General features: G+C 37.6%; 1 protein-coding gene across 2 annotated transcripts; it reads left to right on the top strand.

The window, feature by feature from the left end:
- Positions 1 to 3,222: 3,222 nt before the first annotated feature.
- Positions 3,223 to 12,510, top strand: VDAC2 (voltage-dependent anion channel 2). Of its 2 annotated transcripts, XM_010022027.1 has the most exons (9): positions 3,274 to 3,340; positions 4,370 to 4,419; positions 6,907 to 6,909; positions 7,378 to 7,530; positions 7,614 to 7,666; positions 8,122 to 8,349; positions 9,540 to 9,690; positions 10,662 to 10,719; positions 11,433 to 12,510. In XM_010022027.1, the coding sequence occupies exons 1-9, from the start codon at positions 3,274 to 3,276 to the stop codon at positions 11,522 to 11,524; spliced, it is 855 nt and encodes a 284-aa protein (XP_010020329.1). In that variant the 3' UTR covers positions 11,525 to 12,510. The 2 variants fall into 2 exon arrangements, with proteins under 2 accessions (XP_010020330.1, XP_010020329.1); XM_010022028.1 differs by lacking the exon at positions 6,907 to 6,909 and having other exon boundaries at positions 3,223 to 3,340.
- The last annotated feature ends 888 nt before the right edge of the window (positions 12,511 to 13,398 follow it).

A 13,398-nucleotide genomic window follows, 5' to 3' on the forward strand; every position in this document is an offset into this window, starting at 1 on the left:
GGTACAAGGAGCTGAAGCAAGGGCAATGAGGTGGTTTTTTTGTTTGTTTAAGCCTTAGTAGCAAAGTAAGTTTAAAGGTCAGCGTGTGTCCAGTGTATTTTAGCAAAGTGATTTTTCAGTAATATCGATATATCTGGTGCGATTTACACTACTGAATACAATTTAAGTGTAGTTATTGCTGTTTTTCCTTAATTGCATGAGGAGGGGTTTTTTTAATTATAGCGTGGTCTCGCTGTATCTTGATCTTCAATATTCAAAACTGCTAAAAATCTTTATAGAAGTGCTTGGCATTCATTTAATTACAGGGCACGAGGGAGTTTTGAAATACTACCTCGAAGGTAGTGATATAATAATTCTGATTATTAGATAAGGAAAACTGCGGTGTAATAATTCTTACAGCATTAATACCTTTTTCTGTTCTTGAGGTGTTTGGGGATTCTTTATCTTTTTACAGAAGAAGAAAAGCTCTCAAGTAACAGATCAGTTAAACTTTTTTTTAGGGTGGAGCTCCCACTTGATTCAAGTAGACTTTTCATTTTTTTAAATGAGGAATAAGATTATCTGATGGTTGTTTTTGCACCGCAGTTATTGTTGTTAAATGGTACTTATATTTGAGTTACTTTCAATGAGTAGTTTTTGAGTGAAAGACATTTCAAAACAAGAGCTGAGGAAAATTACTTCCGGTTCTAAGAATTTGCAAGCCTAGTTAACTTGCCAACATTAGAGGACGCAGGAATGATTATTTTTTTGGCCCTGTTTTCATATAATGGACAGTCTCATGATGGCAATGCTCATCAGGTAATTAGTATACCCCAAATTGACTCTTCATTTCCCCTTTTGTCCTCGTCCATGCCTGTTGGTATAGGATTAGAACAGCAGTGTGACAGTTGTACTCTGTTTTAAACTTCTTAGTATAAGGCTTGGATATGTAGGCTGGAATATCTGACAAATACTGGTCGGTTTCCTTGTGATGGGAAGGATGCTTAACTGGGCCAGATAAAATGGCAGCATCCTTATTACTGTAGTAATCCTTTGCATTTAGACACAGATACCGGTTTGTTAACTTCTCTCAGGACATTATTGCTTAGCATAAGTGTCTTGTCTGTAATGGTTGTCTAGTCAGATTTGAGACATTGAAACAAAAGTGGAAAGCTTGTTTATTTATACGGTAGAAGCACGTCTGTGCTAAAGGCTAGTATAAAACTTCAAAATTAGAAATAATTGTTCTTCTGGAGATGTTAGTTAGAAGTGAGACCTATTCATTAAAGGAAAAACGCATAGCTAAACTTTCTCTGAAGTGCTAATGAATTGTACGGTTGCAGTATAGCAGAAATTTAGAGGGGAAGAAGTGTTCCCCCTTTCTTGTAATTTGGTCTACCACCTGCTTCTTTTTATTGAATAAGTAATAGGAACCATTTAATGTCTTATCACCAGGATTAGTATCTGTTCTGAAATAGTTATTTTGTTTTTCTCAAGACTGATGTTATTTAATTCTAGACTTGATTTTGGGCTAAGTCTTTTTAAGGCTTTCAAATGCTCTAAGTCATTTTCATGTCTTTTTTTTTTTGTTTTAAGAGACAGTTTAACTATGGAAAACTAGACTTATTTTATGTTCTTGAGTTGAGTGATGGATGTCTTGCTATAGTGACACAGTCGTAGGGTTTAGAATTCCTTACTAAAGAAGGGTTTTTAAAAAATATTTTTAGTTAAGCTGTGAATGTACATGTTTTTTCTTGAAGGACATTGAAGTTATTCTCTTACGGCTTAGGGAAGTGGAGTAGGGTACTCTGGAAAACTGCATTACAAATTGTAGAAAGATGAGAAAGTGGTGTGCCTTGCCATTGCTTGCTAAAACAGTTTGGGGGTGTTTTTTTTTTTTAATAGTAGCAGCTAATATGATTAAGCTGCATATAGCAGGTGTAATTATTTTTGTTTGGTTTTTTGTGTGTTTTTTTCTTTAATGTGGATGCTAATCTGAAACAAGTCTCTGGCGGAATGGTGCCCTAAAGGAAATTTTCCTGAATCGGATATTCCAGTAAAGTTTTTCCCATTAAAAGATGGGAAGAAACTCTTCTTGAGAGGAAACTTGAGAGTACTGCTCTTGTTATTTTTGAGGTTCTAAAGATATTTTTCCATTTACTTAAACAAAAAACCCGACAAAAATGATGAACAGTCGATTATGTTAATCTGGCTTTCTCCACAAAACAAATGTGACCAATCAGTTTAAAAAGATAAGAGAAGATTTTTGTTTGTGTTTATTTAGCCTTTTTATGGTGCTTATCTAGTTAGTTTCCTTGTCCGTGTGTCCCCCCCCTCCCTCTCTTTACACAACATGGGGGAAGTTATTAATTCTTTAATATGTGCAGGTTTTTGTGGTTTTGCACCGTAACAGTGGCCTTTTGCTATTGAAATCTTGGGGTAACAGTTACTGAAGGGAGGTACAGATAGAGAGTATCTTCATAGGGAGGAGAACCATACAGGCCTGTGTGAGACCTTAGACTGCTATCTGTCCATTGGGCCGGGGAGGCTGGCTCATAGCTGGTCTTGAGTGACAGATTCTTTAACAGCAAGATTACCAGAGGCTTCCTGTCTTAGAAGGGGACTTCTAAAGAGTGCTTTTCTCACTGACCCAGCACTCCTACTGCTTGTTTGTTTTAAGCTAATGATACAACCCCCCACATTTCAATTCTTGTATATTCTAGGGAGGGAGGAAACTTCATCAGACTGATTGGTAGTTAATGGCATTAGATGTTCCCTTTTAATTTATGTCTGCCACTTAAAATACAGGGCAAATGGTGCTGCAGAACAGATATATACTCTTTTTACATCTTGAAAATAAACCCTTGTAGGTCCTTACAGCTAATTTTCATGAGCATCTGTCAAATGTGACTGTGTGGCACAAGGACAGTTTCCAAGTTTCCTGGTTTTTGGTGATAACTTCCAACTCTGGAAATGCGAGCTATTGGTTGATTTCTCGTAATTAGAGATGTATGGAGAAATCGACTTGAAAACTTAAGAATTGGGTAATCTTGTAAAGCCTCTTCTCTACAAGAAAATTACTTAAGCCGAGAAAAACACTCTTCACAGTGACCATCAGGGAAAATCTATACATGTTTCAGAGAATACTGTGATTGTTTGAGCCATCTGTCTGTTAACTGCCTTCATATACGAATCTGCCTTAAAGAGTATCTTTAAAGTATTGTGGTTTAATTTTTTGTGCGTGTGCAGTGGTAAAAGGTTCACTACTAATTAGCCCATTACCTTTCAGCTCCAATGGCGATTCCTCCATCATATGTAGACCTTGGCAAATCTGCCAGAGATATCTTCAATAAAGGATATGGTAAGAAGAGTACCTTTTGTAAGACATGGTGTTCATGGTGCAGCAATGAATTGCCTTTTTAAGCCTGTTTGTGAAATTGAATGCTTGAGTTTCTGGGGAGAGGGAAGCCGTGGTGTTCTTAGTATCATTATGGTCAACTAACAGATCATTGGTGTTTTTTTGTGGGCTGTTCTGATGTGAAGTCTGTTAAATATTACTGCATTAGCAACATAAATGTCAGAGGTGTACAGGCCTGCAAGAATGTAAGTGTCAAGTGTAATTTAATTTAGGAGTACACTTTGTTTACCAGTCTGTCTGAGCCACAATATATGTTGATACAGAAAGGGATATACACCATTGCAACACTAGCCTTTTTTGGAATAGAAAGAGAAATAGCTATTGGGATAAAGAATCTGTCAACATTTTCAAATGTTTTAATACCGGGCAGTCGCATAGATAAATTCTGCTTTGTTAAAGTGCTATTTCTTTCTGGTCTTTGGGAGCACGAGTGAGGGCTTTTTCACCAAGACACTCACTCAGCTGTAAGGGTAACAATGTGAATTGATATTCCCATAAAGCCTACTTAGATTACAATGGCTGTGTATTTCCCAGTGGCTTCGCTTTTACAGTTTTTATACTTTGAGGTATTTATTCTTGGTGCTGAGAGATGAATTTTATGTATTGGGGTAGCTCTTCAGATGGCATTGACTACAAAGCTGATGCCATCCCAGAAGCAGCAAAGAATGCATTTTGTCTTGGCACTAAATTTACTTTTGGAAGTTATTGTTAGTTAAATGTTCAGTGTACAACTGAGAGGCGACTATCTGCTTTACGTGGTGATGACAGAACAGAACTCCTGGCTTGTTTCAGAGTAGCCTTCTCTACCCACTGTGGCATCTAAAACTTAGACTGTTACTGAAGTCAGTCTGTGGTTGGTTTTATATACGTATGTGTGTGTCACACTGCTAACACTTCTTGTGAAACCATCTCCTTGGAAAATGTGCTTGGTCTTAAAGTCTGTTGGTGTAACTTTGACTTCTGTTTGTTAAGGTTTTGGGTTGGTGAAACTGGATGTGAAAACAAAATCTGCAAGTGGAGTGGTGAGTTGAAATACCTCTTGTTAATTCTATTTTATTTATTTAATATGTTCTGGTATTCAATTAGAAAGGGTACCTTCCAGATGCTGTTGGTAGTTCAGAGGTATGTAATTTATAAAATCTTGGTGTTAAATAATTTCAGAAGCCTCTAAAGATCTGACTTTATTCTGAATGTAACAGGGGTGTCACATTATTTAGTAATCTTCATAAATAAAAATGTTTATTATTTGTCCCTTGTCTTATGTCTGAAGGTGAAAAAATAACTGACAAATATATGAAGTATGTTAATACAGAATCATAGAATAGTTAGGGTTGGGAAGATCTGAAAGTTCGTTTAGTCCCACCCCCCCTGCCATGAGCAGGGACACCACACACTAAACTATGTCGTCCAAGGCTCTGTCCAACCTGGCCTTGAACACTGCCAGAGTTGGAGCATTCACAACTTCCTTGGGCAACCCATTCCAGTGCCTCACCACCCTCACTGTGGAGAACTTCTTCCTTATATCTAATCTAAACTTCCCCTGTTTAAGTTTAAAGCCATTACCCCTTGTTCTACCACTACAGTCCCTAATGAAGAGTCCCTCCCCAGCATCCTTGTAGGCCCCCTTCAGATACTGGAAGGCTGCTATGAGGTCTCCACGCAGCCTTCTCTTCTCCAGGCTGAACAGCCCCAACTTTCTCAGCCTATCTTCATACAGGAGGTGCTCCAGTCCTCTTATCATCCTCGTGGCCCTCCTCTGGACTTGCTCCAGCAGCTCCATGTCCTTTTTATGTTGAGGACACCAGAACTGTACACAAAACTCCACGTGAGGTCTCACAAGAGCAGAGTAGAGGGGCAGGATCACCTCCTTTGACCTGCTGGTCATGCTTCTTTTGATGCAGCCCAGGATACCGTTGGCTTTGTGGGCTGCAAGTGCACACTGCTGGCTCATGTCAAGCTTCTCATGCACCACCACCCCCAAGTCCTTCTCTGCAGGGCTGCCTTGAATCTCTTCTCCGCCCAACCTGTAGCTGTCAATGATAGTACACAGAATTTATTTCTAAAGTATCTTGCAATACTATTCATATTTAGAAATTTCTAGTATCTTGATGCATGTGTGAAGTAGTTGGCAGTGAATTAGCATGTTGACTCTTTCATTCCTCTTTAAAGATACTAGTTTTTTAGTAATGTGTATGCAAGGTGTCTTGGTCATCCAAGCAGTGCTTCCTGTAACTTTTTCTAGAGCAGAACTTGCAAGATATAAAGGTAGATTTTTAGGGGGTTTTATATATCTGTAAGCTTTAACAGTGTAACTGGCTATTAGAAGCAAGGTGCGTGAGTTACGTGCTGTGTTTTTTTGGTTGGTTTTTTCTGGAAGTCTGTATCCCACCTGAAGCAGTTTGCAAGACATCTATTCTAGATGTAGTTCTTATTTTACCCTGTTTCCTTTGAGGACTACCAGTAATACTGATAAGCCTCTGAAAAATCCAAGCTTTTGTGTGAATCCCATATCAGTTATAAGGCATAGGGGTAAGTGCTGGCATGTATGTACTGCAAATGATTTAAAGCAGAGATAAGAGATCATGTAATAAGCTGCTCCTGAAGCTGTTACCACAAAGGTTGCAGTCACATATAGCTGTGCAGTAGAAATAGCACAACACAAAAAGTTAAAGCTAAAGGTATTAGAACTTGAAGTTGTGTTATCCCTGTCACTTGCCAAGAAATAGACATTACCAGAATTAAGCAACTCTGTGGGTGGTTTAGAGGTTCACTAACAATAGAAGTGTCTTGGCCATGGTTAAATTTGATCAGCCACCATTAAAGAACAGTCTCATCCATGCTTGCTATGTGCAGTATGTCTTGGGCTGTGAGAATATGAATGCTTAAGGACTTGTCACTTCAAATCCATATTTCCTTCGGGGAGAGGTGAGTGTGAGGAGTTGAAAATAATACTGTGCATGGAGAAAGTCAGAGATCAAAATTTTGATTTATGTGTTTTAAGAAGTTGAAAAGATAAAATTCTTCAATCATAAGGGCAATAATATTTCAGTGGAAATTTCCCTTTAACATGCATTTGCAAAACAGATTGCACTTCTGCTAGTTATTGCCTTTAGTTTCTGAATAGAAGTACACAGAATTACTTGTTCTGTTCTTTGTGAGAATCAAATAGAGACTTCTGTTAAACTACTTAGTTTAACAGGGAGATGAGTGATACTGCTAACTTTTATCTACTTCAGAGAATTCCAAATAAGACTGTACGCTTAGCTCACAATCCAAATATGAATGTTCTTCCTGTGTGTCATTAAACCAGAGTGTCAGGGGAATAGGAATTTGATAGTTGCCAGTAAAAACACGTGTGCCTATGGCTTGTGTGAAATGACTGGTGCATCAGTTAGACTGAGAAGTCTTTAAAGCAACAAAAATCCCCAAACAACCAAACCCCCACTCCCAATTTGAAGAATTATGTCATTATGTGACATTGTACAGTTGTACATAATTTGTCTTTAGAGATGGTCAACTGGAATAATTGAAATACATATGTGACCTTAAAAGAATTTTACGGGAGTTGCATTATGTGCCTTATAGTGTTGCTGGCTCTTGATTTGATGTTTAAGTTGCTCCTTAGGAGTATCAGACTTAACCTTGTATTTCAAGAACCTGTTTCTGCTTTCAAGGAGGATACTTATGGTAACCACTGTCTTGCTTCTGAGTTATGTTGCAACCCTGTACATTTTGTAATAGTGGCAGAAACTGCAGTGTGATGGGAAGTGGAGGCAGGACTCCACGTGGTATGAATTGTCTAGTCCTTGTTCATGTTGTTCCCCCTTCTCCCTCCTCAAGTTGCCTAATGTTGTTAAGCTTGTTGCATAGAATAAGGTGATCTTGGTATTTCTGGAGAAAAGGCTTTTCTGGTTTGGCACTGTATTATGCTTTCAGGATCATACGAATCTTCTGTATAACATGAGCATTGTCCTTTTTAGGAATTCACGACATCTGGTTCATCAAACACAGACACTGGAAAAGTGAATGGGAGCTTGGAGACCAAATACAAGTGGGCTGAGTATGGGCTGACTTTCACAGAAAAATGGAACACAGATAACACTCTGGGAACAGAAATTGCAATTGAAGATCAGGTAATAGATTAGAAGAGTATTTATTCATTTTTTGTAACTAGCAGAACTAAGTTTATAGCTTTATCTTCTCCCCCTTCGATTAGATTGCCAAAGGCTTGAAGTTGACATTTGATACAACTTTTTCACCAAATACAGGGTAAGAATTGTTTAACCTTTTAACGTTATTTAGGGCAGTAACAACACCCATAGTCTGTCAGTGTTCATCTGGTCTATTGTAATGACAGAAATGTTTGTATGGTTTGCTATTGATCCAAATTAGCAAATCCCAATGCTAAAGGCTTCTGCTCTTGAGTATCACATCTTACTCCATGGGGTTAGTACTGGACATTTCACAACAGTCCCCTTTGCTTGTTTGCTGTGATAGAAATATTTGGAAGATTGCAGGAGGCCTGAAAACACCTTTACATCCACACAAAATGCCTGTTTGCAGTAGACCTGTGCTTGCTTGATGGGCTAGCTGTGCTTTGACTCAGTGTAGAAGATGCATGTGGATGGCATGTGTATACATTGTGTAGAGTCACATGGCTCAAACTTGGCAGTTTGTCAAGGAAGATGATGCTTTGTCTTAAGATAATTGTTTCTCTGTTTCAGAAAGAAAAGTGGTAAAATTAAGTCAGCTTTTAAACGTGAATGCCTAAACCTAGGTTGTGATGTTGACTTTGATTTTGCTGGACCTGCAATCCATGGTTCAGCTGTCTTCGGTTATGAAGGCTGGCTTGCTGGTTATCAGATGACTTTTGATAGTGCCAAATCAAAATTGACAAGAAATAACTTCTCTGTGGGTTACAAGACTGGAGACTTCCAACTGCACACTAATGTGTAAGTACTGAAAATTGTGTCCAGGTTTACAGAAGCAGGCTTTCTCTACCTTTCCTTGTAGTTAAAATACAAATGTTTGAAACAGTAAGACGTGCTCGCAAGGCTATTAAGTGGAGTGCGTTTTTTCAGTAGGAAACAAAATAAATGATAAACTGGTTATTTTGTATCTCTCTTTCAAAGCAGTAAGTACCTGTGTCTTGTTAGCATTTACAGTATGATGTACAGTTTACCAAATACTGAAGTACATCCAAATTAGAAGTGCAGAAATTCAGTTACACAGAGCTGATCATAATGCTTTTTCCAGCTTTCCCATTACATTGAATTATATCTGACTAAGGGTGGTATGTTTGTTAGAGGTAGTAATTAGCATTGCAGTGTGTAAGTAGGCCAGTAGTTCCTGGAGCAGGACTACAACTTGGTTTTTGGACTTTTTGAGTAGGTTCATCTTCTTGTATGTCTGGTTTGAAAAGCGCATTAAACAGTGTAAGTAAACAAGTATAACACATCTTGTTTATAAACTTTCTTCAGACTTGCTGCCTTTAGATCTTAAATGTTCTTCAGAGCAAGGTGATCAAAACCTGCTGAAGAATGTGTTGTTTCCAATCTAAACCAATGAAAATTGGCATTTTTTTAGTGTGTTTAGTTAGGAAATAACTTTATTTTTGAGGTAGAAGTTTGCCCTTTTGGAGTGGGAGAATGGGGATTATGTCTGTCTGGGTTTTTGGAAGTTGAGGCATATGGGAAGAAGTTCCAAAACACTTTATAGTACGGACTAAATTCAGTTTCAGTTTACTAATGTCAAACATCATGACAGACCTTTTTAAAAAGATCATTTAATTCTTTAGGAATTTTATAAGTATTCAATAGTGATGGAGTTCAGAATGCCCATTTCGTAACTATTAACATTTATCTGTTAGTTTTGTAAGAAGGTAGTCTAGAATTACATTCAAGTACTTTGTTCAGCATTAGTGTGAAAATTAGCTGTAGCACTCTGAAATACCTTTTTCTTCCATGGATTACTGTGGTTTAATTTTGCACTTCAGCCTTTGTTTGTCTCCTCTTCACTTGCTGAAAAATGTGAAACAACTGAGACTTTCAGAATTCGCATGTAAATAAAAATTTCAAGTAGTTTAAAAAAGTTGGAGTTAATGTAAATACGGGAAACTTAACTTTTTGCTTAATTTGTGCAGCAACGATGGTTCAGAATTTGGTGGGTCAATTTACCAGAAAGTGAGTGACAGTCTTGAAACTGCTGTAAACCTGGCTTGGACAGCAGGTAGCAACAGCACTCGCTTTGGCATTGCAGCTAAATACAAGTTGGATTCCACTGCTTCTATCTCTGTAAGTATTGGTCTAACCAAAAGGGTAACATTAAATACTGCACTTTCAGTTTCTGCAAATCTGTGTGTTTAGTATAAAAGAAGGTAGGTAATAGCTCAGGAAGCCTTCTTGGAATTACTCTTACAATCCAGGCAGTTATAATTAAATGTAATGCAATACAGTAAATTTAAATACAATTTAAATTTGTTTTATTTAAATAAAGTTTTCATGTATTTAAAGTCTGTATTGTTGCATACAGCAAAGTCTCTTTTACAATCTCTCAGATGTGCTACTCTAGAGAACTTAATGTAAATCAAAAAATTTGGAAAAAAATACCCCTTCATGTCTAGTTCTGTAACTTTACATAGTTTTTTTTAAAACTAGTTTTGGGGGAGCTCTGTCATGTTCTGTGAAAGAACTGTGGTGATACTTGTTAGAAAGGTGATATACAGAGAAGTATTCTGTACATTATAAAGTTAGAATTGAACCTGGATTGTTGGAATCATCCTGTAGAGGAAGCGATGCAAAGTGAGATAAATAATGTTGGATATACTGTTTATGATGATACTATGAAATGTTTGCTGCTTGACTGATCGGACCTGCAAGATACTAATTCTTTTGTAATAATACAAATGTGGAGGAGTCTTCTGAAGTGGCCTGTTTTGGGACACTGGTGGTAAATTGCTATGGCCTTCTGAAAAGGGAGGAGTGGGAAAGTTCTGCCAAACTACATTCCAGTAACAGTGCTCCCGACCCTTACGTTCTGTTTGCCCTTAAATACATTACTTCATCTGTAAGCTGGGGGCAAGGGCATAGCTGGGGAGAAGAGAATCCAGTAAGCATAGAGGTATTGAAAGAGCAAGTAAGATTTGATTAAGTTGATAATGACAGTGTTGCCATAGTCTAGCTTCTGAATGATAACAAAAAACTGATCAGTTACAGCATTTCAATTGCTTTGTTGTGTTTATTTTCTTTTTTTTTTTTGTTTTCAGGCAAAAGTGAACAATTCTAGTCTAGTTGGAGTGGGTTACACCCAGACTCTGAGGCCAGGTAAGGATTATCACATGAATTTATGTCACATACTTAACTTTTATGCATCACAAAGAAAATCTTTGGGATCTATGCATTCGTATGCAACTATTTCTGTCTTCAGAATTATTTTGTCTTGAAGGCAAAGTAAATGTGTTATAGTAGCTTAGTTGCACATCAAACCTTCATCTAAACAAGACATTCTGTTGTATCTGGTGGTGTTTCTGCATCATATTGTATTGAATGATAGCAGGTCTTGAAATAGTCATTAATTGTCAGAAGGTGACATTTCCTGCTCTTTGTATTTAGCAAACCCTCCAGAATTTAACTTGTTCTAATTAAATGTGAGAACACCTGCTAATGCTATATTACTATTGGTTAAGTCCTTATATGAAAACCAATAAAAAAGTCAGTTTCATTCCATCCCTTCCTTGGTACATGTGTCTTTCTATGCATAATTTTTCTCCTTTGCACACCTTGATGTACAGTAGAGGTTTTGTCCTTACCAATTAGACGCTTTGTATATCTACTTTCTAACATCGACAAAAAGCATCCAGCTTGATTCACATGACTAGCTTTAAATAGATTTCATGGGTAAATTTCTGTTGAAATTTTTTGAGAAAAGTAATGAAGTGGGAAAAAAGCTACAAGTGGGACTTGCAGCGACGGAGGTTGAGTTGCATGAAAGCTACTCTGATTGTATGTTGTAAACATGCCATTTAAAAATCTTACAGGTGTGAAGCTTACACTGTCTGCCCTGATAGATGGAAAGAGCATCAATGCTGGTGGCCATAAACTTGGTCTTGGCCTGGAATTGGAGGCTTAAAAAGGTGAAGAAACTGCTGCAGAGAAGGGATATCAGAAGAATTTGGCCTTAAAATGTATTTCCAATGTGACCAGCAGGCATTTTTTTTTTCCCCCCCAAGAAGGATGACCTAGAACAAGAGCTGTATTTGAAGTATTTAGACAGTTACTTGTTAGCTGGTTTCTAGTTAAATTGGTTACCCATCTAGTTAAAATTCTGCATTAGTGCAGTCACTTAAACATTATTTAAATGTATTTAACTGTTTAATGCGCTACCCACAAATAATGAAATAGACATTTATGAAAACTGTACAATTGTGTGCATGTTTGTTTTTATGTTCCTTTTAACATTTGATATTGCCATTGAATGAAAAATGGATCAGTGGATGTTTTGAAATGAGGTCAACAGTTTTGTTAAATCACCTGAAGAAGAAATACATTTGGTATCCCAAGACCAATTATGAATAAAACGAGTACACACACATACTTGTGCCTCAGATATTTTAAGAGTTAAGATATAAGGGTAGTGCTGAGTTAAGTTTTAACTTTTAATTTAAAATAATCCAAGAAGTAGTGCTCTATACCTTTGTGCAATTAAGGACACCCCCCCATGACAACACTGAATATAGATGGTTTTCATCAAACAGTTGGATTCCTCAAGCAAGGTGAATGTGCTTTTCTGTAGGTAAGATTTGTCATGACACAACGGTTTAGTTCCCCCTGTGTTCCATTGGCAAGATTTACTGCGGTACTAGTTGGCCTCCTGGTGCAAAGAGTGCAAAGTGATATACTTGGCACACTGAGGTATTTAAGAACTGCTCCCTGATGCTGTTGCCCAAGGGGTGAAAAATGTCACCACAGACACACCTTTTGCTTGTATTTGTATGAAGTGAGATGTATCTCTGCAACTGAATGTAACAGTGTAATGGTATTACAGCCTACTTATCCCAGCTGCTGTGAGAGGTTTCTGCTTAAAATGACTGAAATAAAGGCTTCATTTTAAATGGAGATGGCAGAAAATACATCCGATTTTGCTTTCCCTTTGATGACTACATCTTGTGAGATACCCATTTTAAGTTGAGAAACATGCAGAATAATGGTAAAACTCATGTTTTTCCAGGAGGATTAAGAGAGAATAGAAGTATAAGGGATAGTTGGTCTGTGAACATAACATCCCTTAAGGTCAAATGTAACTAGTTGTGAATGCTTTTAATATGGAATATACATTTAAGAATGGGGATTTATTGAGTTCAGGGGTGTGCCTGGAGCCTAACTCTTACAGTTTCTTGTAACTGGGAAGATACTTAGTCTTGCAATCTGCAGTTCGCAGCAACTTCCTTTTATAGGGCAGGTTTATGATCAGGAAGCTTTATCTCTGGTTTGCAAGCTGTGTTTGGTTCATGCTGCATTAGATTTCACCCCTGTAGAAGTCCTAGTGATTTGCTCAAGGTCTTGAGTCATACTGCATTGTTGTCCTCATATTCAAATTCTTGAATTAAGTACTCTGTTGTAAACTGTCTCTGTTTAGGCTTTAGCTGTGCAAAAGCTGAGCCACCTTTGCAGAGGATAGAGTGGAGCTTAAGCTTCCAGCTCAGGCTCTTCAGCAGGCTTGCTAGTCTGACTAGTTTTGTAACATGACAGAAGGTTTGGCAGTGTTTGTGCTTGGGAGTACCTTTACTGCTGTCACTAAATGCCTTTATCTGAGGAGCACTTCCACCACTTGGTGATGGAAGAGGAATGTAAGGTGCAATTCATTGCTCTCTTACTGCATGGTAACATTTGTGAGCTGTATTTTTAGTTTGAAGTGTTTTCATGTGCTAGACCTCTTAAAGCTAATGGCTGTGCAGCCCAACATTTGACTTTTAGTGTTGGTTCTCTTTTCAGTATAACTGTTTT

Source organism: Nestor notabilis, unplaced genomic scaffold (genome assembly GCF_000696875.1).
Source record: "Nestor notabilis isolate BGI_N333 unplaced genomic scaffold, ASM69687v1 scaffold26119, whole genome shotgun sequence".
In the NCBI taxonomy this organism is placed as follows: domain Eukaryota; kingdom Metazoa; phylum Chordata; class Aves; order Psittaciformes; family Psittacidae; genus Nestor; species Nestor notabilis.

Bases quoted from the DNA above. Each gene is read 5' to 3' on its own strand.
- VDAC2 (XM_010022027.1), top strand. From the start codon at position 3,274: ATGGCGATTCCTCCATCATATGTAGACCTTGGCAAATCTGCCAGAGAT. The intron at 3,341-4,369 runs GTAAGAAGAGTA...CTGTTTGTTAAG, and splicing joins TATCTTCAATAAAGGATATG to GTTTTGGGTTGGTGAAACTG. The intron at 8,350-9,539 runs GTAAGTACTGAA...TAATTTGTGCAG, and splicing joins TTCCAACTGCACACTAATGT to CAACGATGGTTCAGAATTTG.